A 25,935-nucleotide genomic window follows, 5' to 3' on the forward strand; every position below is an offset into this window, starting at 1 on the left:
TATATATGGTACGGAGACGTCTGGGGAGAGATGCCCAGTGTTCACTGAGGAGGGGCTGGACGCTGGGGAGGAGGGTTGTGAGCCTCGCTGTTTGGGTGGAGGGGCATCCCCCGTCGGACATGTGGGCGACCGGCATGTGTTGGCCTCAGAGCCCAGGGGCTAGTGGCGGGAGCCCCGGGGGCCCCCACGGGAGGACAGGAAGCTGAGCTGTCCTGCCGTACATGGGGGAGTGCCCCCTGCAGCCCGGGCCCCGTTATGGGTGGACTTTGGGACCTGGGTGCGGGGGTTGCTGAGGCGGGTTCGCACCTGGTGGCAGTGACCCTCTTGTCTGCTCGCAGCTCTGTGGCCGTCACCATGTTCTGGAAGTTTGACTTGAGCACCACGTCCCACGTCGACAAGCTGCTGGATAAGGAGGACGTGACGCTGCGAGAGTTAATGGATGAAGATGACATCTTGCAGGAGTGCAAGGCCCAGAACCGGAAGCTGCTGGACTTCCTGTGCAGGCAGCAGAGCATGGAGGAGCTGGTGAGCCTCGTCACACAGGACCCGGCCCTGGGCGTGGAAGAGAAGGTCCGCTTCAAGTACGTACCGCGGCGCTGGGTGGCCTGGCGCTGGGCAGCGTGCAGGGTGGCAGCGGGCAGGGCTTGAGGACGGTCAGAGCCGGGCTTTCTGACAGGGTGGCTGACCGTAAACGTTTGCCCCGCCTGACATGCGAGAAGGCCCCTCCGGTGGGCTTGGCTTCTGTGATGTTGAAGATTTGGGGATCTCCTGTGTGTGATTCCTCACTCTGGATTATAGCGAGCTGCACCGTGTTGGAGTGTTCTGGGTGAATATGTGCTGAAGAAAGGCTGAGCTCTGACAGACCGATGGGTGCAGCCTTGGCCTGACTGGTGAAACAGCCAGTCCCCAGAGACAGGCGGCATCTGACTGCTTGACCGTGGGGTCTTGGGCCTGGAGGACATATTTTGTGTCATTAGTGATCCTGACCGTTCTCAGAGTTTTTCCTAAAATGTTCCATTCAACAGTCGGCTGGGATGTTAGGGGACAACAAAAGGGACAGGGCAAGGACTTAGGACAAGGGTTGGAGTGAGGACAGAGTGTGAATGGGTGGGGCCTCAGGTGACAGGAAGGACAGCAGAGCTGGCCTCTGGCTCTGAGGGTGCCTCTTTGGGCCCGAGCAGGCTCTGGGAAGCGGGGGAGCTGGGGCTAGTGATGCAGAGGGATTCAGGGCAGACAGGGTGCCCTCAGCTGCGCACGTGTCCCACAGGGAGTCGGCGTGTGGTGGTAAAGTCTTAGTTGGGAAACTACGGCCTGAGGTCAGATTCTGTTTTTGTGAGGCCTGCAAGCTGAGAATGGCTTTACATTTTTAAATGGAAAAAATAGAAAAATAATAATATCACATGAAAATGACAAAATTCACATTTCCTTGTCCGTCATTTTCACTGGAAAGTCTTGTTGGACACATCCATGACCCGTTGGCCGTGACAACATAGGCGTTCTAAAATATTGACTCTCTGGCCCTTTACTTTTTACAGAAAGTCTTTGATGACTTAGGAGGCAAGTAAAGAAGGACGGGGTGATGGGGAGTAGTGCTGCAGTCGTGGTGGTCCACCGCGCCCCTCTGACAGGGAGGCAGCCGGCGCTGGAAGAGGAGAGCTCTGCAAAGAGGCGGGGGCTTGCTTGTTGGGGAGCCAGGGGATTGGGGCCATGGTGATCACCTGTGATAGATCAGAGGCCATCGTCCCTGAGATGTGCCTGGTCAGCGCCTCTTATCTCAGCATCGCCATTAGTGGGCCCCATTCCTTTCACTCTGTCACTCCCAAATGTGTCCTGTTGCTGACCCGTCGAGGGTCTCCCTGTCTGGAGGGTGTTGGCGACAGTGTGACAGGGAGAAGGGCTGGGGCAGCATGTTGTGGTTCTGGGTAGAGGGGTCCCAGCGTGGCATCAGTGAGCCAGGAGAGCTTTATAGTCAGAGTTTGGGAGAGGTTAGCAGTGGGTGAGTACAAACAAAGCAAACAAGGCAGTGAGAATACCTTTAACTCTGAGGGAAGGGTGCATGTAAGTAAGCAAATAGAACAGTGTTTGCATGTTCATACAGAGGGCCACACTGGACATGGATTTAACTAATTGTGGTATAATTTTATAGAGAGAGGGGGAAAGGGCAGTGGGGCGGCAGGGCAGGGTGGCGTGAGGTGTGCGAGCTACATCTTCACCTTCCACCATAGGAGGTCAATTTGTAATACCTAAAATTGCTAGATGAAGAAGTGTACTTGTATTTTATTTGGAAACATGGACGTCAGTAATACAGAAAATGCCAGGAGACTGTGGTGACTGTCTCAGGAGTGGGATGTGGGAGTGGGAAAGGAGGGGGGCTGCCCTTCCTCACGAGCCCTGTCATACAGAGTCTTAAAAGCATTTGTGTGTATCACCTGTTTTTGGTTTTTGTTTTGTTTTTTTTAATGTTTATTTATTTACGTGGCTGCTCTGAGTCTTAGTTGTGGCACACAGGATCTAGTTCCCTGACCAGGGATTGAACCCAGGCCCCCTGCATTGGGAGCGTGGAGTCTTAACCACTGGGCCACCAGGGAAGTCCCCATATCACCTGTTAAAAAAAGTAAAAAGCCTTTAATTTAAAAAGTAATTTTAGGGCTTCCCTGGTGGCGCAGTGGTTGAGAGTCCGCCTGCCGATGCAGGGGACACGGGTTCGTGCCCCAGTCCGGGAGGATCCCACATGCCGCGGAGCGGCTGGGCCCGTGAGCCGTGGCCGCTGAGCCTGCACGTCTGGAGCCTGTGCTCCGCAACGGGAGGGGCCACAGCAGTGAGAGGCCCGCGTACCGCAAATAAATAAATAAATAAATAAATTAAATAAAAGGTAATTTTAAAATTAACTTGCTTTTATTAAAAATTTATTTGCTTTTAATTAAAATTAAATCAAAACGTCCTTTTTGAGAAGAGGAATAGGCTGGGTAGATGGATGAGGTAGTAGCTGAAGGAAGAAGTGGAGTCAAGATCATTTTTTTAAAGATGCGAAAGATACAGATAGGCCCTGTTTCAGGCTTTGAGCCGTAGGTCTCCGTCGAGCTGCTCAGCTCAGCCCTCGGAGCGTGTGGCAGCAGCAGGTGACACAGTGGAGAGTGCGGAGCCAGTGCCTGCGCTGCTCTGCCTCTGGATGGCCGCCCCAGGCCACCTGGGCAGGGCGACAGCACCTCCTCCAGCCGCCTTTGTGCCTCTGCAGCCCAGCTGCTGTGGCTTCACCCTCGTGGCTGCAGGCTGGTTACGGAGAGACCCTTCCCGAGAGCAGGGAGTGTGCCCGAGCCACACGGGTCCAGAGGAGCTGCCCTGAGTGGTTAGCTGTTCTGCTAAAGCCAGAAGCTGCTCCATGCAGGTGAGACCTCTGTGGAGCAGCCCTGGGCCGGGAGCTGGCCACCTGGTCCAGCCTGAGAACCCTGAGGATGCTTCTGGCCTCTTTCTTGAGATTCCTGTGCACTTTGTAGAGTTCTGGACCATTTGAGAAATAAGAAAAGCCAGCAGATGGACTCCAAGTTACCACTTCTGTTCCTCATGCTGGTGGTGTGGGGGGATGTTTTAGCTCTGAGTGGAGGGCTTCCTCTTTCCAAATCAGAGTTAGAACTGCTCACCCAGCGGGAAGCAGGGCTAGGTCAGGGCAGGACCCCAGGAAGGACCCCACCCCCACCCCCACCAAATAACCCTGCCTGCCACACTAAGGGGCAGAGCAGAGAGGACGGCTGAGCCCAGTTGCCCAGCTGAGCCCCTGGGGAGCAGCAGGGCAGGGCCCAGAGGGAGGCATGAAGCGGGGGAGAGGGAATGAATCCCTGCCGTTACGGTTCCTGGACTCTCCCATCCTCGCTCTGATAATTCCTGAGTCCACCTTCCGTGCTCCAGGATTTTGTCTTCCTCTTTTTTGTCTCCTTCCCCTGGCAAATCCTATTCTCTGGCAGCTTCCTGAGGAGGTCTGCATGGGGGGCAAGGTTGGGGTGCAGCCTGAGTGCATCGTTCTCTTTCCTGCTGGCTGTAAGCTCCCTCTGGTTTCCAGTCAGACTGGACATGCGTCTCCTGAAATTTTGAAGACTCCATAGGTGTCTTCGTCAACTGAAAGAAAAAAAAACGCACAGCCTAAAAGCTGAGAACAATGTTTTATTTGGCGGAATTTCTAAGGCTTCAAGCCCTGGAGACAGGACTCTCAGCTCGCTCTGAGGGACAGCTCTAAAGAGTGAGGGAGGGGCCAGGATATATAGGAGTTTTTGCAACAAAGACCAGGTAGTCGGGACTTCAAAAGTTTACTGTTCATTAAAGAAAACCAGACATCTTAAGTTAATTTAGCACTTTTCTGTGTATGGAAAGATGCAAGGGTCTGGGCTCGGGACTTCCCTGGTTGGTGGTGCAGTGGTTTGGAATCTGCCTGCCAATGCAGGGGACACTGGTTTGAGCCCTGGTCCGGGAAGATCCCACATGCCGCGAAGCAACTAAGCCCGTGCGCCACAACTACTGAGCCTGCACTCTAGAGCCCGCAAGCCACAACTACTGAGCCTGCATGCCTAGAGCCCATGCTCCGCAACAAGAGAAGCCACCACAATGAGAAGCCCGCGCACCGCAACGAAGAGTAGCCCCCGCTCGCTGCAACTAGAGAAAGCCTGTGCGCAGCAACGAAGACCCAACGTAGCCAAAAAAAAAAAAGGAGTCTGGGCTCACTGAAATCATTCCTTTGGTCTGCACCTCAGCTGTCTAGGGCCAGGATCCTGTGCTTTTCCCATCCTTGAGGGTGGCTGCTGTGGCTGAGCTGCTTTTCTCTCTCCCGGGTTCTCTCAGGGCTCACGGGGCAGGGCGGCCGGGGAGGCTCTAGTGGCTTGATGGCTGCAGCACCCTTTGTTTACTGACAGGGCAGCAGCATTTTTCGTTCACATCTTCCAGTTCCTAGTTCCAGCCCTGCTGCTGACGCGTCTGATGCCACAGGTGTGCAGCTTTCCTTAGGGGCATTTTAGGGCCTTTTCTAATCCTGTTGCTCTGGAATTTCCCAGTAATGTAACTTTATCCCTTGGGTTAAGGTAGGGGAATCTCAGAAGCAGGACCAATCATCCAGGAGAGTTTTATAGTCAAAGAGTTTGGGAGAAATTCGTAGTAAATAAGTATAAAACTAAGCAAACAAAACAAGGAGGAGGGGCTGGGAGTCTCACTGCACTGACCCTCCACCTGCCTGGTGGGCGCTGTCTCCATCCAGGCCTCCCTGAGTGCTACAGAGCGCAAGTGTGTGTGCCCAAAGCACAGTGAGGCCAGACAAACCGAAACGCCAGAGTTTGGAGCACAGGAAGGTTTTTTATTGCAGGCACCTGCAGGGAGAATGGGTGATTCATGCTCAAAACCCCCAAACTTGGGCTTCCCTGGGGGCGCAGTGGTTGAGAGTCCGCCTGCCGATGCAGGGGACACGGGTTCGTGCCCCGGTCCGGGAAGATCCCACATGCCGCGGAGCGGCTGGGCCCGTGAGCCATGGCCGCTGAGCCTGCGCGTCCGGAGCCTGTGCGCCACAATGGGAGAGGCCACAACAGTGAGAGGCCCGCGTACCGCAAACAAACAAACAAAAAACACCCCAAACTCCCCAATTTCAGGGGAGAAGTTTTATAGGGAAAATTTGGGGTGAGGGCTGCGGAGTATGTGGCTGTCTTCTCGTTGGCTGGCAGTCAGGTAACAGAGCAGATGCTCCAGGGATCTTGGGTTCAGCCTGAAGTTACTGTCCTCCTGGATGGAGGCCTTGGTTCTGCTGAAGGGCTCACAGATACTGTTATGTGTATCCCTCGAGGAGGAACCAGGACCTGCACCATTGGTTCTTGGCTGCCCCTCCCTTGTTTCTTCAGCCCTCCCTTCCCTGATTAGTAACTGTTTGAACCTGCCCTTTGGAACGTGCGGAATGTCAGGGAGGCTGAATGAAGCCTATTTCCTACCAACAAGAAATAGTGGACACAGAAAGGCTTTCATGCCCTGGAGGGCTCCACAGGGTCCTTCTGGGTTTCTTGAGCTGTGTGTCTGGTTGCCCACCCTCCTCCCCCAGGACCCTGAGACACAGACCTGCCTCATGCGCCTGGCCTGCTTCCCTGGCCGCCACCCTCTAGGTTCATTCCGCGGAGTTTCTACCTCTCTTGTCTTTTCTTCCTTGCATTATGGCCACAAACCTCTATGTTCCGTCTGCCGTGTTTAACTGGGATGGCTATTTCCTGCATAAATTATATAAATTATTAGAGCAGTGCCTGCTTTTCTGAAGAGTAATTATAAAACACTAGTAGAGATCTCAGTCCCTCCACCTAGATGCAACCTTGTCTAAGCACAACAGCGCCTTGTGGCTCAGCTTGCCGTACACGTGCACAATTCGTGTGTGTGCGCGTGCGCGCACGCAGAGACGGGATGGGAGCCTTTCCGTGTGCTCTGGAAAAGCCTCTGTGCCTTTCTCTGGGGCATGCTTCTCCCTTGTTGCTTGGTGAGTCTTGTCTTGTTGTTTGGAGTCTGGTGGGTACCTCTCCGCCCGTGTCCTGTGGGGCCTCGTGCCGGCCTTGGGTGCTGCACTCCGAGCAGGCTCTCTGGCCTCTGCCCCTTGCGGCCCTGCACTGTCTGCTGTGCTGGTCGCTGTGGGCCACGTCCACGGTACGGAGCTGCCCCATCTCATCCTCGCCTCGACCCCGTGAGCTGGGCGCTGGCCACACCTCGTCTGGGCCCCTCTGTGTGGATCGGGCGTTCGCTCATACCCGGCTGCCCGCTTGGCTTCAGAAGGCCCTCTTCTCTGGGTGACGGGGAGCACCCACCCCACAGCCAGGCTGAGCTCCTGTCCCCTGCCCTCCATGCTGGGCCGGCCGCCAGGCCCTAGCTGACCGCAGTGACCACCTGGGGTTAGGCCCTTGCTGGGGCCGTGTGGGTGGCTACCAGGAGCCGTAGGGTCACAGTGGCTGACCTTGACCCCGGGCTTACTGTGCGCCAGACGCTGCTACTCTGCTTTATACGCAGCCTCGTGGGGAAGGCGGACACTCAGACCTACATGTTCAGAGAAAGCAGCCTAGACACAGAAACATTAGGTAAGGTGCCTGAGGCTGCACAGCATGTCCCGTGTAGCTTGGTGCCAGGTGTGCTCCAGGGCAGTCAGGCCCACAGGATGCTCCCGCCAGGTTCCTGCCTGCTCTGGCCCTGGGCACCCTCACCTGTGTTCCCAGATGTGCTGAGTGTGGCACCAGGCATTGTCACTGCACTGCTATGGTGGGCTCTGTCCTGGATGCAGCAGGACATTGGGTAGGCCTGTCCCAGGACCACAGCAGTGACCCCATGTCTGTCAGAGGGTCAGGCAGGGAGCATAGTGGTATGGGATTACACGTAATGGGATCAGGATTATTTTGTGTCTGATCTTTTTTTTTTTAAAGTAAATAAATGTATTCATTTATTTATTTATTATTTTTGGCTGCATTGGGTCTTAGTTGCTGCGCGTGGGCTTTCTTTAGTTGCGGCGAGCGGGGACTACTCTTCGTTGCGGTGCGTGGGCTTCTCATTGCGGTGGCTTCTCTCGTTGCCGAGCACGGGCTCTAGGTGCGTAGGCTTCAGTAGTTGTGGCACGTGGGCTCTAGAGCGCAGGCCCAGTAGTTGTGGCGCATGGGCTTAGTTGCTCTGCGGCATGTGGGATCTTCCCAGACCAGGGCTCGAACCAGTGTCCCCTGCATTGGCAGGTGGATTCTTAATCACTGCGCCACCAGGGAAGCCCCTGTCTGATCATTTTTATCAAATGAATAGTACATCGTTTACATATATTGGTATATCTTAATAATAATTTGCCTGCATAACACTTCAGAACTGGTACTGCATTGTAAACTGCTGATGAAGCATCTCTTCAGTGTGGGAACAAGCTAGATCTGTGCTTGTTGACATGTGGGGTCAGGAAAGGCTTGGAGAGGGGAGGACGAACCTGATGGAGGTGAGAGACATGGCAGGTGAGTAGGAGGGCAGAGGAGAAGCCAAAAGATTAGGAAAGGTTCCGTAGAGAATGGAAATAGAGTCAGAAAATGTGGGATGTCAGAGTTTAGGGTATGAGGAGCCAGAAAAAGGTATGATAAAAACATTGAGGTTCTAGTAGTCAAAAATGCCGGTTGGTCACAGAATAATCACATTTTTATTCTGTTCCAAGGTCTAGCCATGTTTGGTTTCTGCCTGTGGATCTGCTTCCTAAGAGGCAGATCATTCAGGTAGCTTCCTGAGTAGTGGGGAAGTCTCATTCACCTCCAGTTGCTTGCACTGTGCCCCTTCAGGTACCCAAACACAGCCTGTGAGCTGCTGACGTGTGACGTGCCGCAGATCAGTGACAGGCTGGGAGGGGACGAGACTTTGCTCAACCTTCTTTACGACTTCTTGAACCGTGAGCCGCCTCTCAATCCTCTCCTCGCCAGTTTTTTCAGCAAGACCATTGGCAGTCTCATCGCAAGAAGAACTGCACAGGTACTCCTCTGCCAAGCCCGCGAGACGTGGGAGGGAGGCGTGGCTGACGCCGTCGCATCTTGCCCTCAGCCACTGCTGTGTGACCTGTGCATCAGGCTGTGGGGGGCAGGCTTCTGACTGTCCTGTGGGACACACGTGGAGCTGTGTGGGCTGCTGCTGTGGGAGCTGGGATTTGATTAAGAAAGTGGCTTCCCAAGAGAGACTTCCTCTGGCCGGCTCTGAAATAAGCAGCACCTCTGCCACCCCTGGGAGCTGCACAGGGCCCCAAACTAGGCCAGCTCGTCCTGTCACTGACCAGTCATGGGTGAGAGATCCAGGACATACCTGCATCATGGCAGGACATTAGGGTGTCTGCTGCTGCATCTGTGTGGGTGGCAGGTGCCTGTATGTCTAGGGCACTTATTGTTTCAAAGCAAATTAAAGGAAATGCCTAGGACTTCCCTGGCCATCCAGCGGTTAGTATTTCGTGCTTCCACTGCAGGAGGTAGGGGTTCGATCCCTGGTCGGGGAACTAAGATCCCACAAGCCGCGTGGTGCAGCCAAAAAAAGAAAAAAGAAAAAAGGAATTGCCTAGTAATATTTTTCTGTAAAGCAGGGAGTGAACTCGTTTCATTCAGCTGGAGCGTGGGCCTCCTGGAGGCCACATTTGCTCCACGGTTGTTCCGGCCTTGCATCTGCCCTGGTGTGCTTCAGCACTGCACACCGTAGATGGCACGGGAGGGCCGTGAGGCTTGCTGGCGCCTGTGCCTGTTACGCGCTTCAGGAGGCGGCCTTGTCAGTCTTTCACCTTTATCCCTGCTCGCCACCCCCAGGCGCTTGTCGTTTCTTCTGTCAGTATTTCGGTGTGTGTCTCTAAACCATAAGGACTCCTTTCCTCCGGGCATTGCGCCACGTGGTCGCAACTAGGACGTGCGCGTGCTCAGCTTGAATGGCTGGAGTGAGAGTGGTTGAGCCAGTTTGCAGTCCCGGCAGCAGAGCATGACAGTTCCTGCTCTTCCACTTCCTCTGCAGCCCTGACTAATATTATCAGTCGGTTTATCGTATCTCTTCTGATGGTGTATATAACAGCACTGTGCTTTTAGTTTGCATCTCCCTGGTGACTAGTGAGGATGAGAACCTTTTCACGTATTAATTGGCCATTTAGGTACTTTTTGTGTGAAGTCTCTTGCCCATTTTCTATCGGGCTGTCTCTTCTTTTTTCATTTGTAGGAATTCTATTTCGTGGATACAAGTCCTTTGTTGATTTTTTTTGGGGGGTGGGGGGCGGTGTGCCACGTAGCTTGCTGGATCTTAGTTCCCTGACCCGGTATTGAACCCACGCCCTCGGTAGTGAAAGCCAAGAGTCCCACCCACTGGACTGCCAGGGAATTCCCCCTTTGTTGATTTTGCGTTGCAAACATCTTTTCCCACTCTGCTTGCTGGGTTTGGTTTTGTTTTTTACTCTCTTAATGGTATATTTTAATGAGCAGAGAGCCTGATTTTCATATAGTCCAAGTCATAACTCTTTCTTTTGTTTTTTTTTGTTGTTGTTGTTTTGTTAAGAAACTTCTGCTGACTTCGAAATCATAAAGATAATTCTCTTACTACTCTTCTGTGTTATCTTTTAGAAGCTTTATTGTTTTACCTTCATATTCCTACCTACAGTCCACCTGGAATTGACTCTTGTAAATGGTGTCAGACTGAAGTGTTTTTTCATATGGTTATTGTCCAGTTGACCCAGCACTGTATTGATAAGGCCGTGCTTTCTCAGTTGCTTCACAGTGTCCCTCTTGTCATAAATCAAGCAATCACGTGTGCATGCATTTCTTTTCTACTGTCCTGTTTGTAATTATGAACACAGCACGATTTAATTACTGTAGCTTTGTAAGTTTTGATGTTCGATAGAATTAGTCCTCTCACTTTGTTTTTCTTCAAGGTTGTTTTTACTATTCTTTGCCTTTTGCATTATTTTAGGATGAGCAAATTTTAGAGTGAGTTTGTCAGTTTCCACATTCTCCCCTGTTCCCCAGAAAAACCTGCTGAAGTTTTGATTAGGCTTGCATTTCCTATAGATTGGGGTTGGCTAATTATGGCCCACAGGCCAAAGCCAGCCCGCCCCTATTTTGTACAAGAAACTTTACTGAAACGCAGCTGCTCCTGTTTACATATTATCTATGGCTGCTTTTGTGCTATAGCAGAAAGCTGAGTAGTTAGGGCTTCTTTAATTTCTCTCAGTAACCGAGTTCTTTGGGTAGAGGTCTTACATAGTTCTCGTTATGTTTATCCTTAGGTACTTGATATTTTCATGTTATTCTAAACAGTGTCTTTTTATTGAAAGATTTTATTGAGATAATTGTAGACTCGCGTGCGGTTTTATGGAAGAACGTAAAGCTACCTTTTGTACACTTTGCCTGGTTTCCCTCAGTGGCGCCATGTTGTAAAATGCTGGCAGAGGGTCGCAACCAGGACGCTGACATTTCACTTGCAGGCGCGTGTGTGCGCGTGTTAAGTTCAGTACGATTTCTCACTTGTGTAGGCTCGTGTCTCCATCGCCAGTCAGCATACCGAACGGTTCTTAAACCATAAGGATCCTTTGTGTTGCCCTTTTATAACTACTCCCACCTTCCTCTGGCCTCTGTCCCTTCACCCATCCCTAACCTCTGGCACCCACTAGTCTGCTTCATTTCAGAAATTTTGTTTTCTCAAACTGTTATTTAAATTAAATCATATAACATATAGGCCTTATGGCTTCTTTTTCCAGCATACATCCCTGAAGAGTCATCCAAGTTGTTGTATGTATCAGTAGGACATTCGCTTTTATTGCAGTGTGAGTAGTGTTCCATGGTGTGGATGGAACACAGTTTGTTAAACCATTCACATGTTGAAGGACATCTGGGCTGATTCCAGTTTTTGGAAATATCAATAAAGCTACTGTTCTAATAATTTATATTCTTTTTACTTTTTTTTTTTTAATTTTTATTTTTAACCACGCCACACGGCATGTGGGATCCTAGTTCCCCACCAGGGATCAAACCCATGCCCCCTGCAGTGGAAGCATGGAGTCATAACCACTGGACTGCCAGCGAATTCCTTATATTCTTCTTTTAAATCTATGTATAAGATCATACCATCTGTGACTAATGACAGTTTTATTTTGTCCTTTATAAATGTTACACTTTTTGTCTCTTTTTCTTGCCTTGTTGCATTGTCTGGAACCTTTAATACATTGTTGAATTGAAGTGGTGATAGTGGGCCTCTGTTTTATTTATTGCCTCTGAGGAAAAGCTTTCACTGTTTTACAATTAAGTATGTTGTTTGTTGTGGAGTTTATTTTGTTTGTTTGTTTTGTTTTTTGGGTTTTTTTTTTGCGGTACGCGGGCCTCTCACTGTTGTGGCCTCTCCCGTTGTGGAGCACAGGCTCCGGACGCGCAGGCTCAGCAGCCATGGCTCACAGGCCCAGCCGCTCCGCGGCGTGTGGGAATTTCCTGGACCAGGGCACGAACCCGTGTCCCCTGCATCGGCAGGCGGACTCTCAACCACTGCTCCACCAGGGAAGCCCCATATTGCTTTCTTTTTAAGAATTTTTGTATCTGTGGCCATCAGTGAGATTGGCTTATAATTTCCTTCCCTTTTCTTTTTTGTTTTTTAATTTTTAATGGGGTATAATTGATTTACAATGTTGTGTTAGTTTCAGGTGTACAGCAAAGTGAATCTATTATACATACACACATATCCACTCTTTTTTAGCTTCTTTTCCCTTATAGGCCATTACAGAGTATTGAGTAGAGTTCCCTGTGCTCTACAGTAGGTCTTTATATAATTTCCTTTTCTTAAAGTGCGCATATCAAGGTTTTGGAATCGAGTTTTTATGTCCTCATACAATGATATGGGGCATCTTCTCTCATTTTATGAGAGAAGGACCCTGGAGGAGTCCTGCATAAGATTGGGGTTATTTTTCTTTAAATTTTGGAGAGAATTCACTAGTAAAGCCTTTAGAGCCTGGAGTCTTCTGTATGGGGAGGCTTTTAATTAGAGATTTTGTTTCTTTTGACACTCTAGAACTCCAGATTTTCTCTTTCTTCTTGTCAGTTTACGTAAGTGAGTTTTTCAAAGGAATTTTTCATTTTTCCAAATTTACAGAAATTGGCCTAAACTTGTTCCGGATAACCCCTTGTAATGGTGTTTATATCTGTAGGGTGTGTAGGGATGTTCCCTGGAGCCTTCTCTGCTGTTTTCAGTCTTTCTCTCTAATCACGCTTTTCAAAGAACCCCCGCCCCTGCCCCCCACTCCCCAACCCCCCCGCCCCTGTTGCCTCTCTTCTCTCTCTTCCTCCTCCTTCCCCTCCTTCCCTTCACTTCTGGCATGAGGGTTCTGGCATGAGGGTGGTTGGGATCCCTTGCCTGTTCCGTGTCCCCATTGCCCCCAGTAGAGTCCTGGGTCTGTGCAGTGGCCTGGACTTGCAGGCACCTCGTCTCTGTGGCCAACTGAGCCGAGCTTGCCAACACGTGTCCAAGAAGGCCTCTGCCTGGGCTTCTCCCGTCCCTCTGCACTCAGGCACCACACCCTGTGACTGCACACTCAGCCAGCCAGCTGTGTCGTGTCTTGTCGGCTCTGGTCACCAGCCAGCTGCACCCCTCCGCCTCTGCTTTTCTGAAACCTCAGTCCTTTCCCTTCAGCCACCTGTGGGGCCTGTCAGCTTTCCGGGTTTGTGTCCCCTGTCCGGGAGCTGTCCACTCGGGTGCTGGGGCTGCACTTGTGCCCAGTCTCGGTGTGTGGCAAACTCTGCCAGCCCAGGGTCCTCTCAGGCCCCCACCGCCTCGTGGACTCGCCTGTGTTCAGGGCTCTGCCTGTCATTGCTGGGGGGGCGGCGGAGGGGGCTTTCTTACAGCTCTTTCCACGTCTTTCCATTATTTCTGCTCACTGTTGTTGAAAATGAATCTTTCCCATGGCAGTTCTTGGGGGCAGCATCTCCTGGTGGTCAGGGTCTGCCCTGCTCACCTCTCAGGGGCTGTCTGGTTGCAGGTGATTGTGTTCTTGAGGAAGAAGGACAAGTTCATCAGCCTGCTGTTGAAGCACATCGGCACCTCGGCCCTCATGGACCTGCTGCTGCGCCTGGTCAGCTGCGTAGAGCCCGCCGGGCTCCGGCAGGAGGTCCTGCATGTGAGTGTGTGGGCCCCCTCCTCCCTGGAGCCCCTCCCCGTCTGCGTGGGCTCTGCACATTCTCCGAGTGTGGAGTAAGTGCCTCCTGGTATAAGGAGGCTGGAGCTGGTGAAGCAGCACCGGGGTGCCCAGCACCCCAGCTTTCCACCCAGCAGGACCTTCCCCTCCTGATGAGAACCACTCAGGGGTTCTCGTCAAGGCTTGTATTTGAGGCTGGGTCTGGCATCTGCCCCTTTTCTCTTGTCCTGCCTCAGTCCATTCATCAGCAGAGAGCAGAAGTGGGTTTCCTCACTTGTGCCCCACCCCTAGGGCTGCTAGGTCTCCATTGGGTGCTGGTCCTGTGCCCGAGTACGTGCCGAAGAGGATTCCATGCAGAGACGTTTCGAAGACCAGAGTTGGCCTGTGTCTGTCCTGACAGTATTCACAGCGAGAGGGGCTACCCATAGCTCCCTGAGGGCTTTCCCAGAAGAGGGGAGGGTGCTCAACCCCAAGAAGCCCAGGAAACCAGTGCCGGACAAAGAATCTGCTGCTGTTGGGCAGGTGTTGTTTGTAATGCAGCTTAAGATAGAATAAGTAAACCATTGGTCCTTCTTGACGGTTTTCCAGCTCCTGGAATTAGGTGACAGTTGTCGCTCTCAGATTCATAACCCGCTTCGTTATGGAGCGGCCTCCCACTGAGAGTTAATCATAGTAGCTGATGTGGCACAGTGAGAGCCGCGGGAACGTCAGCCGTTGCTGAACGTTAGTGGGACGCCTGCCCTGACTACACTGAGCCCATTTTGGGGTAAGGAAGTGCGTAGAGGAGCCGGACTGACCTGGAGCCCGGGCGCTGCAGGGAGCAGCTGGGCTGTGTGCTGGGAGAGCCCCATCGGCGCGGGTGGCTCCAGGCTCCGCTTCGGAGACGTCCTAAAAACAGAGCTCACGTGTGTTTAAGAGTCTGGACCATTAGGGCATGTGGAAGGGGATCCCCTCCTTTACAGTCTTTGGGTCACTCCAGAATTCGGCCACTGCTTGTGCTTTCAGGGTCTGGGTGGACGCACGTGTTGGGTGAAGTATCTCTGTGCCAGAACCTGGCGCGTGGATTTCTGTTGCACTGAAGGACTTTCCTTCCATTTCGTCAGATGTGAGCGGAGTCACTTACAGGCCTCCTTTTCCCTTTCAGTGGCTTAATGAAGAGAAGCTCATCCAGAGGCTCGTGGAATTGATCCATCCGAGTCAGGATGAAGATGTGAGTATGGGCTCGTGGACCCCACCTTTGAGCAGGCGCCCCTCGCTCAGGGCTGGCGGAGAGCACTCTCCACTGCTGTCTGAGGGGGCAAGTCACTCCTTTCCTCAGATGCTCTTCCATTAATCAAGCACTGACTTGCAGACTTTTTTTTTCTAAAATATAATACATACATATTATAAAAAAACAGTCTGAATAGAATTGTATGTTATCTATGGCTGAGTAACAGATGACCCCAAAACTTAGTTGCTTATAACAGTAAGTATTTTTTATCTCAGTTTTTATGGGCCAGGGGTCACAGGTCCTCTGCCCAGGGTCTCTCACAAGACTGTGGTCACCTCAGGGCTCAACGAGGGGAGGGTCTGCCCCCAGGGTCACTGGTGGCTCTGCAGGACTCAGTTCCTTATTTTATTTATTTATTTATTTGTTTGTTTATTTTTATTTCTTGGCTGTGTGGCATGTGGGATTTTAGTTCCTTGACCAGGGATCGAACCCACGCCCCCTACCCATACCCCTTGCGTTGGAAACACAGAGTCTTAACCACTGGACCACCAGGGAAGTGCCAGGACTCAGCTTCCTGAGGGCTGCTGGCTGAGGCTACCCTTGGCCCCATGCCCCCCGGGCCTCTCCGCAGGGCAGCTCGCAGCCTGCTGCTGCGTCCTCTGGGGCAGGCACCTGACCTACAGGTGACAGTCCTCGCCGGCGTGCCGCCGCTGTGAGTGCTGGTTCTAGCCTGCGCTCGAGGAGATGGGGTCTACAGGGGCGTGAGCTCCGGAGGGAGCGTGTGGGGTGGCAGTGGGGCTCCTCTCAGCCCCTGCCCGCTCCTTGCGGTATCACAGTTGAGAGTGTGGGGAATATCCCGATAGGCCTTTTCCTACACGTGACAACTGCACACGGCTGCACACGCACGGTCTCCTTAGCACTTTGGAGAGCGGTGGTCCTGACTCATGTCTGAGCCTTTGCTGCTGCCTGGCTGTGCTGTTTGGGGCTCTTTTGGCCCACGGGCCTGGCCAGGCAGCCGGGCAAGGGTGTCTGTGCTCCAGATCTGGGAAGGGAGATGCCCCTCCACCAGTGTGAACGCTGTGAGCTGACTGGCCCTTTCCCAGTCCCCGAGGCAGCTGGGAGGCCGCGGAGGCAACCTGGCTGCTTTCAGTCTTGCCTAAAACAGTCACGAAGCACTTCCTTCAGCTTGGTTTCCCGTGGCGCGCACGTGAAGGCTGCTTGTTAGGTGCTCCCTGCGCCGAGCCGGTGGCTGAGTTTCTCTCTGACCCTGTTCATCTGCTCCACAGACTCAGCCCACGTGGCTGGCAAAGGCACCAAATCAGAGGTTCTGAATTTTTATGGGCTTAATGTTTCTCTAGAAAAGTTGAGTCCTTTATTTTCTCTGTAGCAACTGTCCTGTTTTCTTGAGCTCACAGGACCCACCCTGTGTGTTAATAGCCACTTGTTGTGTTAGTACCACAGGCACACTCGCGGTGTCTGTCTGAGGGTATAGAACGATGTCTGCGTGGCGTGCTCGACCGTCGAGGCCCCATGGGAGCTCTTGGGGGGCGGCCAGATCTGCGCCCCACGGTGAGAGGCAGGCCAGGCTGAGACGAGCCGCCTTCGAGTCCAGCGCCTCAGCAGACCTGCCGCAGCAGCCGCTCTGACCGTGCGGCAGGCCGGCCCTGAAGGCGGCTCTTCATCCCTGTCCTTTCAGAGGCAGTCCAACGCTTCGCAGACGCTCTGCGACATCGTCAGGCTGGGCAGGGAGCAGGGCAGCCCGCTGCAGGAAGCTCCAGAGCCAGACCCCCTCCTCATGGCGCTGGAGTCGTGAGTGTGGGCTGCAGCGCTGGGGGGCCTGGGCTGAGGGCCAGGGACACCGCCACCTCCTCTGATCGTTTCTGAGGAACTCGCCCCGATCCACAGTTAACTTGATGGGCCTCTTTCTCACGGGAGGTGTCTCCTGGCAGGTTCAGAGAATGCGGGCCCCCGGGGCAGCCGTGTCCTAAAAACCCTGGGTGTGTGGCCTGAGCCCCGAGCGGGGCCTCTCTGGGATTCAGGGTGCTGCTCCTTCGGTGCGGGTGGGGGTGGGGTCTGTGCATCCCCCCGCCAGGCAGTGACCTTGCGCGTGTCCGACAGGCAGGACTGCGTGGAACGGCTGCTGAGGAACATGTTTGATGGAGCCCAGACCGAGCTCTGCCTCGTCAGCGGGACCCAGGTGCTACTGACCTTGCTTGAGCCCCGGCGGGCGGGGTGAGTGTCTCCGGAGAAGGAGAGTGCTGCCACTTCAGTGACGGAGGCCCAGGGGAGTGGCCGGGTGTGCTGTTTGTGCTTTTAATGTTTCTAATGATGCAGGTGATCATGGGGACAGACTGTCCTTGTTGAAAAGATAAACTTGACGGCTGTAAAGTCCCCTTTGACCTTCGCCATCAATCACATCCCCACCTCAGCCCAAAGACACCCCCTGTCGCCAGTTTGCAAAGTGTTTATAGACGTGTGTGCAGAACAGGCACGGCCAGTGGGCTTCCCCAAGGAGTGTCCCGATGAGTACCCCCAGCACGTGTGTGTGTGTGTGTGTGTGTCTCTGTGTGTATATGTGTGCATATGTGTATATATGTACGCGCGTGTGCGCGCGAACGCACGTGTGTATGTGTGTTTGCGTGTGCACTTCTGTCTGCTCTGTCCTGTCACGTGCCGTGCTGGTGGTCTGATTCCCAAGGAGACTGCAGTTCCCTCATGTCCTTGCTCTGGAAGGAGCTTCACTGTAGCCCCCAGCACTGATAGCCTGTGCTGTTTTTTTAAAGAAAAGGACAATCAGAAAATAACAAGAAATTGACTTAATCTCAATGGTGAGATTATTAGCAGTTTCTTTCTTTCCCTCTGGTACCCAATACATATTTATTAGTTTATTACCTAAAAAGAGAATTATGATGTTATCATCGTTTAGTTAGAAACCAGAATATTGCTTATTCATCTTTATGAGCCCAGGAAGGCTGGGCCCTTCCCGCAGGAAGTGGGGACTCTGGTGAGTGCCTCGCCTGCGATGCAGGGACAGTGTGACAATGCAGAAAACAGATGAGCCGGTTCATTCTCTCTGCTTTTTTATCCTTTTATGTGGCCTCTTTTATCCTTTTATGGCCAGTCCTGTCTCTCAGCCGAGGAGTGGGGTCGACAGTGAAGGTTTTCAAGGTGGGAGGAGGGAGCAGAGCTGCTTCGAGGGTGTGACGCCCACAGCCCGTCAGGGCCATCACCTGGGCACGGCTCCCACCCCCATACGGTCAGCAGCCTCCCTGGAGACGACAAGTGGGCACTTCGGGAGGGGGTATGGTGTAATGGGACTAGTGTCCCCGTGTCCAGCTGCCTCTGGTCCACAGGATGGAGGGCTTGCTGGACTCCTGCTCTCAGGGACTGGACAGGCTGTGTGCCGTCAGCTCCGGCGTCCTGCGCGGCATCGAGCCACGGCTGAAGGACTTCCACCAGCTTCTGCTCAGCCCGCCAAAGGTAGGTGCCCCGAGCAAAGGTCGGGGGCTCTGGAGACCTCGTGGGCTGGGTCGCTTGCAAGGCAAAGACCCCACTCGCCACCCAGGATGACAAGCGCACTCAGACCCCATCTGCCGAGTGTCCATCTTCTCTTTGAAGAGTTGGACAGTTCGCCACCCCCCCCCCAGGCAACTCCTGCCTTCTGACGGGGGTGTCTGAGAGCCCGAGTGCACTGGAGACCCGGCCTCTTGAGTTGGGGGCACCCAGCCAAGGAGTGTGGGGGTCCCAGAGGAGACCCTTTGCTCAGCTGAGCAGCGGTGGTCATGGTGAGGAAGACCCAGTCCCTCTGCACCTCAGTGCCCCGGGCACAGCCCCTTCGCCTCTCCTGGTGCCTCTCTTGGGCACCCGCCGTGGTCTACCATACTGTTTCTTACATATATCAGCTTGTGGTCTGCCTTCCCCACTAGAAAGGAGGACTCATGAAGTCAGGGATTCTGGAACATTCTGCTAATGAAAAGGTAGATGCACTGTGCTCCGTGTGTGGGATCACCCCATCTCACGAGGCCACCCTTGTCGTCAGTCTCCTCCGTCTTATACGCTGAGGTCACATCCCTTCGGCTGGCAGGCTGAGACCAGAGTGCCCTAGGCACCCAGGAGCAGCGGCCCACCCTCACTCAGTCTTGTGAGCCCTGAGGGGAGCGGTGGGGCTCTTAACCCGACTGACCCCTTGGCTCCTCCTGCAGACCACATTGCCTTGAGGACCCCTCCCCGGCTGGGCCACGTCATGCAGCAGCGGCCCTGGCCCTTCGACCAGGGTCAGGTCAAAGAGAAGCCCACACATGGGTGGTGATCACACCGGTCACAAGGCTCTAACTGGGCCGTCCTTTTGTGTTTGCAGAAAGCAGCGATCCTGACCACCATTGGCGTGCTGGAGGAGCCCCTGGGTAACGCCCGCCTGCACGGAGCTCGCCTCGTGGCCGCCCTGCTGCACACGAACACGCCCAGCATCAACCAGGAGCTCTGCCGGCTCAACACCATGGGCTTGCTGCTGGTGAGCGGACACCTGCCCCGCCTGGGACCTCAGCGCCCAGGTGAAGGCCTGCCCGAAGGGAGGCTCTGGTTCGGTTCTGGGGCAGGCACAGTCTGTGCAGAGACCGCGTCCTGCCCCCCAGGCTTGAGGCCAGGTCACTGGTGAGGCGCACCGAGTGACGCTGGGACCCGCCTCCGTGTAGGCTCATGCAGGGCTGCCCTGGAAGCAGAGGGAGCCGGTAATATGGTCCCTCCCCTTTCTGATTTCTGCCTTAATAGAGAACTTTGAAGCTCTTCAGCCTAAAACGCCCTAAAGAGCTGCTCCTCGTCCCCACAGTAAAGGCAGAGCCTGTGGGGAGCTCCTCTGGTGGGCACGCCGTGGGGGTCTGAGGGAGGGTCTGCAGGCAGTGACCACAGGGCGCTGCTGACGGGGAGGGGACCTCGCTCAAGCTGTACACGGAGCTCATGCATACCCAGCCTTCTCCTCAGCCTTGCCCCTGGGCCTCTGCTCCCAGGAAGCTGAAATATCCTTACATTTAAATCTCAATCCCAGAAGGAGCTGCCTTGGACCTGGGCCTGAAGGACTGCCTGCCTCAGGAGTCCTTCCAGCGTTTGGAAGTCACTGGGCTCTGCTGTGACTGTAGAGCCTGGATGTGGGTCAGAGGGCGACTAGGAAAGACCTCAGTCATTTCTTTTCCTCTCCTCCGAGAAAGTTCTCTCTCTCCCACTCCCCCTTTCTACTTTTCATTTATTGTGGCAAAATATATGTAACATGAAATACACCATTTTAATAACTTGCAAGCATATGGTTCAACGTTCACGTTGTTGTATAACCATTACCACGATCTCCAGGATTTTCTCATCTTCTCCAGCTCTGAGCATTAAACACTCGGTCCTCATCCCCCCGCCAGTCCCCAGCCCTGGCACCCACCCTTCTACTTTCTGTCTCTATGGATCCGACTATTCCAGGGATTCCTATGTAAGTGGAATCAAACAGTATATCGCCTTTTCTGTCTGGCTTATTTCACTTAGTATAATGTTCATCCATGTGGTAGCATGTGTCACAATTTCTTTCCTTTTTAAGGCTGAATGATATTTCATTGTATGGATGTACTGCGTTTTGCTTATCCGTTCATATCCTTTTTAAGGCTGAATGATATTTCATTGTGTGGGTGTACTGCGTTTTGCTTATCCGTTCATATGTTGGTGGACAATTGGGTTGCTTCCACATTTTGGCTATTTTTAATAATGCTGCTATAAACATGGATGTACAAATATCTGTTTCAGCCCCTGCTTTCACTTCTGACTACATACCTAGAAGTGGAATTGATGGGTCATACAGTAATTCTATGTTCAGCTTTTTGAGGCACCCACACACTGTTTTCCCCAGTGGGTACACTGTTTTACATTCACACCAGCAATGTATGAGGGTTCCAATTTCGTCACTAACACGTGTTTTCCATGTTTTTGATAATAGCCATCCAGATGGGTTTGAGGTGGTACCTCACTGTGTTTTGATTTGCGTTTCCTTAGTGATTAGTGATGCTGAGCATTTTTTCATGTGCTTTTGCTGGCCATTTGTGTATCTTTGGAGAACTGTCTGTTCAAGTCCTCTGCCCATTTTTGAATTGGGTTGTTCGTTTTGTTGTTGTTGTTGAATTGAAGGAGTTCTTTATATATTCTGGATATTAAGCGCTTAGATACATGATTTGCAAATATTTTCTCCCATTCTGTGAGTTGTCTTTTTGCCCTCTTGATGGTGTCCTCTGACGCACAAAGGTTTTCATTTTGATGAAGTCCAGTTTATCTGTTTTTTTTCTTTTTTTTAATTAATTATTTTATTTATTTTTGGCTGCGTTGGGTCTTTGTTGCTGTGCGTGGGCTTTCTCTAGTAGCAGTGAGTGGGGGGCTGCTCTTAGTTGTGGTACGTGAGCTTCTCATTGCGGTGGCTTCTCTTGTTGTGGAGCACGGGCTCTAGGCGTGCAGGCTTCAGTAGTTGTGGCTCGTGGGCTCTAGAGTGCAGGTTCAGTAGTTGTGGCACACGGGCTTAGTTGCTCTGCGGCATGTGGGATCTTCCGGACCAGGGCTCGAACCCTTGTCCCCTGCATTGGCAGGCGGATTCTTAACCACTGCGCCACCAGGGAAGTCGCAAGTTTATCTGGTTTTTTCTTTTGTTTCTTGTGCATTTGGTGTCATACCTGTACCTAAGAAATCATTGCCAAATCCACTGTCATGCAACTTTCCCCCTGTGTTTTCTTCTAAGTACTTTATAGTTTTAGCTCTTTCGGGTCTTTGGTCCGTTCTGAGTTTGTATATCTATGCAGTGTAAGGTAAGGGTCCAGCTTCATTCTTTTGCATGTGGATATCACAGCACCATTTGTTTTGTTTTGTTTTTTGAATGTAAGTTTCATGTGTAGGTTATATTTCTACTTCTTCATACCCTATTGCATGCTCACCACCAAAGATTTAGTTTCCATCTGTCACCATACAGCTGATCCCCTTTACCCATTTCGTCCTCCTCCCTACCCCACCCCTTACCACTGGTAACCACTACTCTGTATCTACATGTTTGTTTTTGTTTGGTTTGTTTATTTTGTTTGTTTTTCATTGATGAAATTATACGGTATTTGTCTTTCTCCATCTGACCTACTTCATTTAGCATACTACCCTCTAGGTCCATCCATGTTGCTGCAAATGGCATTATATCATTCTTTTTTATGGCTGAGTGATACTCCATTGTATATATGTACCACATCTTCTTTATCCATTCATCTGTTTATGGGCATTTAGGTCATTTCCATATCTTGGTTATTGCAAATAATTCTGCAGTGAACATGGAGGGGCATATATCTTTTAAAATTAGTGTTTTTGTATTCTTTGGGTAAATAGGAATGGAATTGTTGGATCATATGATTGTTCTATTTTTAATTTTTTGAGGAGCGTCCACACTGTGTTCCACAGTGGTTGCACCAGTTTACATTCCCACCACCAGTGCACAAGGTCCTCTCTTCTCTCCATCCTCGCCAACACTTGTTATCTCTTTCAGCACCTTTTGTTGAAGACACTGTCCTTTTCCCACTGGGTGATCTTGGCGCCCTTGTTGAAAATAAATTGACCGTATGTGTGAAGATTCAGTTCTTTGGATTATTGTTAGTGGGAAAAAATGCAACAGAGTTTTGTGTGTTGATCTTTTATCCTGGAACTTGGCTGAATTTGTTTATTTGCTCTAACAGTTTATGTGGAATTTGTACAATTTTCTGCATATAAGATTGTATCATCTGTGAACAGAGATAATTTTATTTCTTTCCAATTTAGATGCCCTTTATTTTTATTTTTTTAAATTTTTAAATTTTATTTTTTATAAGCAGGTTCTTATTAGTCATCCATTTTATACACATCAGTGTACATGTCAATCCCAATCTCCCAATTCATCCCCCACCCCACCCCCTGCCGCTTTCCCCCCTTGGTGTCCATATGCTTGTTCTCTACATCTGTGTCTCTATTTCTGCCCTGCAAACTGGTTCCTCTGTACCATTTTTCTAGGTTCCACTTATATGCATTAATATACAATATTTGTTTTTCTCTTTCTGACTTACTTTACTCTGTATGACAGTCTCTAGATTCATCCACGTCTCTACAAAGGACCCAGCTTCGTTCCTTTTTATGGCTGAGTAATATTCCATTGAATATATGTACCACATCTTCTATATCCATTCGTCTGTCGATGGGCATTTAGGTTGCTTCCGTGACCTGGCAATTGTAAATAGTGCTGCAGTGAACATTGGGGTGCATGTGTCTTTTTGAATTATGGTTTTCTCAGGGTATATGCCCAATAGTGGGATTGCTGGGTCATATGGTAATTCTACTTTTAGTTTTTTAAGGAACCTCCATACTGTTCTCCATAGCGGCTGTATCAATTTATATTCCCACCAACAGTGCAAGAGGGTTCCCTTTTCTCCACACCCTCTCCAGCATTGGTTGTTTGTAGATTTTCTGATGATGCCCGTTCTAACTGATGTGAGGTGATACCTCATTGTAGATTTGATTTGCATTTCTCTAATGATTAGTGATGTTGAGCAGCTTTTCATGTGCTTCTTGGCCATCTGTATGTCCTCTTTGGAGAAATGTCTATTTAGGTCTTCTGCCCATTTTTGGATTGGGTTCTTTGTTATTTTAATATTGAGTTGCATGAGCTGTTTATATATTTTGGAGATTAGTCCTTTGTCCGTTGATTCATTTGCAAATATTTTCCCCCATTCTGAGGGTTGTTTTTTTGTCTTGTTTGTAGTTTCCTTTGCTTTGCGAAAGCTTTTAAGTTTCGTTAGGTCCTATTTGTTTATTTTTGTTTTTATTTCCATTACTCTGGGATGTGGATCAAAAAAGATCTTGCTGTGATTCATGTCAAAGTGTTCTTTGTGTCCAGTCTTATATTTAGGTCTCTAATCCATTTTGAGTTTATTTTTGTGTATGGTGTTAAGGAGTGTACTAATTTCAGTCTTTGACATGTAGTTTCCAGTTTTGCCAGCACCACTTATTGAAGAGACTGTCTTTTCTCCATTGTATATCCTTGCCTCCTTTGTCATAGATTAGTTGACCATAGGTGTGTGGGTTTATCTTTGGGCTTTCTATCCTGTTCCATTGATCTATATTTCTGTTTTTGTGCCAGTATCATACTGACTTGATTACTGTAGCTTTGTAGTATAGTCTGAAATCAGGGAGTCTGATTCCTCCGCTCCTTTTTTTTTCCCTCAAGACTCCCTTGGCTGTTTGGGGTCTTTTGTGTCTCCATACAAATTTTAAGATTTTTTGTTCTAGTTCTGTAAAAAATGCCATTGGTAATTTGATAGGGATTGCATTGAATCTGTAGATTGCTTATGGTCATTTTCACAGTACTGATTCTTCCAACCCAAGAATATGGTATATCTCTCCATCAGTTTGTGTCATCTTTGATTTCTTTCACCAGTGTCTTATAGTTTTCTGAGTACAGGTCTTTTACCTTCTCACGTAGGTTTATTCCTAGGTATTTTATTCTTTTTGTTGCAGTGGTGAATGGGATTTACCCTTAATTTCTCTTTCTGATCTTTTGTTGTTAGTGTATAGGGATGCAAGAGATTTCTGTGCATTAATTTTGTATCTTGCAACTTTACCCAATTCATTGATTAGCTCTAGTAGTTTTCTGGTGGCATCTTTAGGATTCTGTATGTATAGTATCATGTCATCTGCAAACAGTGACAGTTTTACTTCTTCTTTTCAAATTTGTATTCCTTTTATTTCTTTTTCTTCTCTGATTGCCATGGCTAGGACTTCCAAAACCATGTTGAGTAATAGTGGTGAGAGTGGACATCTGTGTCTTGTTCCTGATCTTAGAGGAAATGCTTTCAGTTTTTCACCATTGAGAATGATGTTTGCTGTGGGTTTGTCGTATGTGGCCTTTATTATGTTGAGGTAGGTTCCCTCTCTGCCTACTTTCTGGGGAGTTTTTATCATAAATGGGTGCTGAATTTTGTCAAAGCTTTTTCTGCATCTGTTGAGACGATCATACGGTTTTTATTCTTCAGGTTGTTAATATGGTGTATCACGTTGATTGAGTGCATATATCGAAGAATCCTTGCATCCCTGGGATAAACCCCACTTGATCATGGTGTATGATCCTCTTAATGTGCTGTTGGATTCTGTTTGCTAGTATTTTGTTGAGGAGTTTTGCATCTATATTCATCAGTAATGTTGGTCTGTAATTTTCTTTTTTTGTAGTGTCTTTGTTTGGTTTTGGTATCAGGGTGATGGTGGCCTCATAGAATGAGTTTGGGAGTGTTCCTTCCTTTGCAGTTTTTTGGAAGAGTTTGAGATGGATAGGTGTTAGCTCTTCTCTAAATGTTTGATAGAAATTACCTGTGAAGCCATCTGGTCCTGGACTTTTGTTCGCTGGAAGATTTTAAATCACAGTTTCAATTTCACTACTTGAAATGGAAAGTAATTCTGTTCATATTTTCTGTTTCTTCCTGGTTTAGTCTTGGAAGGTTATACCTTCCTAAGAATTTGTCAGTTTCTTCCAGGTTGTCCATTTTATTGGCATAGAGTTGCTTGTAGTAGTCTCTGAGGATGCTTTGTATTTCTGCAGTGTCCGTTGTAACTTCTCGTTTTTCATTTCTAATTTTATTGATTTGAGTCCTCTATCTCTTTTTCTTGATGAGTCTGGCTAATGGTTTATCAATTTTATTTATCTTCTCAAAGAACCAGCTTTTAGTTTTATTGATCTTTGCTGTTGTTTTCTTTGTTTCTATTTCATTTATTTCTGCTCTGATCTTTACGATTTCTTTCCTTCTACTAACTTTGGGTTTTGTTTGTTCTTCTTTCTCTAGTTGCTTTAGGTGTAAGGTTAGATTGTTTATTTGAGATGTTTCTTGTTTCTTGAGGTAGGCTTGTATAGCTATAAACTTCCCTCTTAGAACTGCTTTTGCAGCATCCCATAGGTTTTGGATCGTTGTGTTTTCATTGTCATTTGTCTCCAGGTATTTTTTTATTTCCTTTTTGATTTCTTCAGTGATCTCTTGGTTATTTAGTAACGTGTTGTTTAGCCTCAATGTGTTTGTGTTTTTTACGTTTT

At 50.1% G+C, this 25,935-nt stretch overlaps 1 protein-coding gene across 9 annotated transcripts in view; it reads left to right on the forward strand.

Moving 5' to 3' along the window:
• PPP6R2 (protein phosphatase 6 regulatory subunit 2) overlaps positions 1–25,935 on the forward strand; it is an 84,967-nt gene that overhangs the window by 44,225 nt on the left and 14,807 nt on the right. For 7 of the 9 annotated variants that reach the window (XM_067698513.1, XM_067698515.1, XM_067698514.1 and 4 more), the window contains 9 exons: positions 339–581; positions 8,289–8,475; positions 13,478–13,615; positions 14,778–14,843; positions 16,540–16,652; positions 16,962–17,075; positions 17,965–18,099; positions 18,197–18,323; positions 19,201–19,353. In XM_067698513.1, the coding sequence (XP_067554614.1) occupies positions 355–581; positions 8,289–8,475; positions 13,478–13,615; positions 14,778–14,843; positions 16,540–16,652; positions 16,962–17,075; positions 17,965–18,099; positions 18,197–18,323; positions 19,201–19,353 (1,260 nt within the window). In that variant the 5' untranslated portion in view covers positions 339–354. Of the gene's footprint in view, positions 1–338; positions 582–8,288; positions 8,476–13,477; positions 13,616–14,777; positions 14,844–16,539; positions 16,653–16,961; positions 17,076–17,964; positions 18,100–18,196; positions 18,324–19,200; positions 19,354–25,935 lie in introns of those variants that run through there. The other 2 variants (XM_067698510.1, XM_067698511.1) reach the window with 1 other exon arrangement.

Source organism: Pseudorca crassidens, chromosome 11 (genome assembly GCF_039906515.1).
Source record: "Pseudorca crassidens isolate mPseCra1 chromosome 11, mPseCra1.hap1, whole genome shotgun sequence".
NCBI lineage: Eukaryota > Metazoa > Chordata > Mammalia > Artiodactyla > Delphinidae > Pseudorca > Pseudorca crassidens.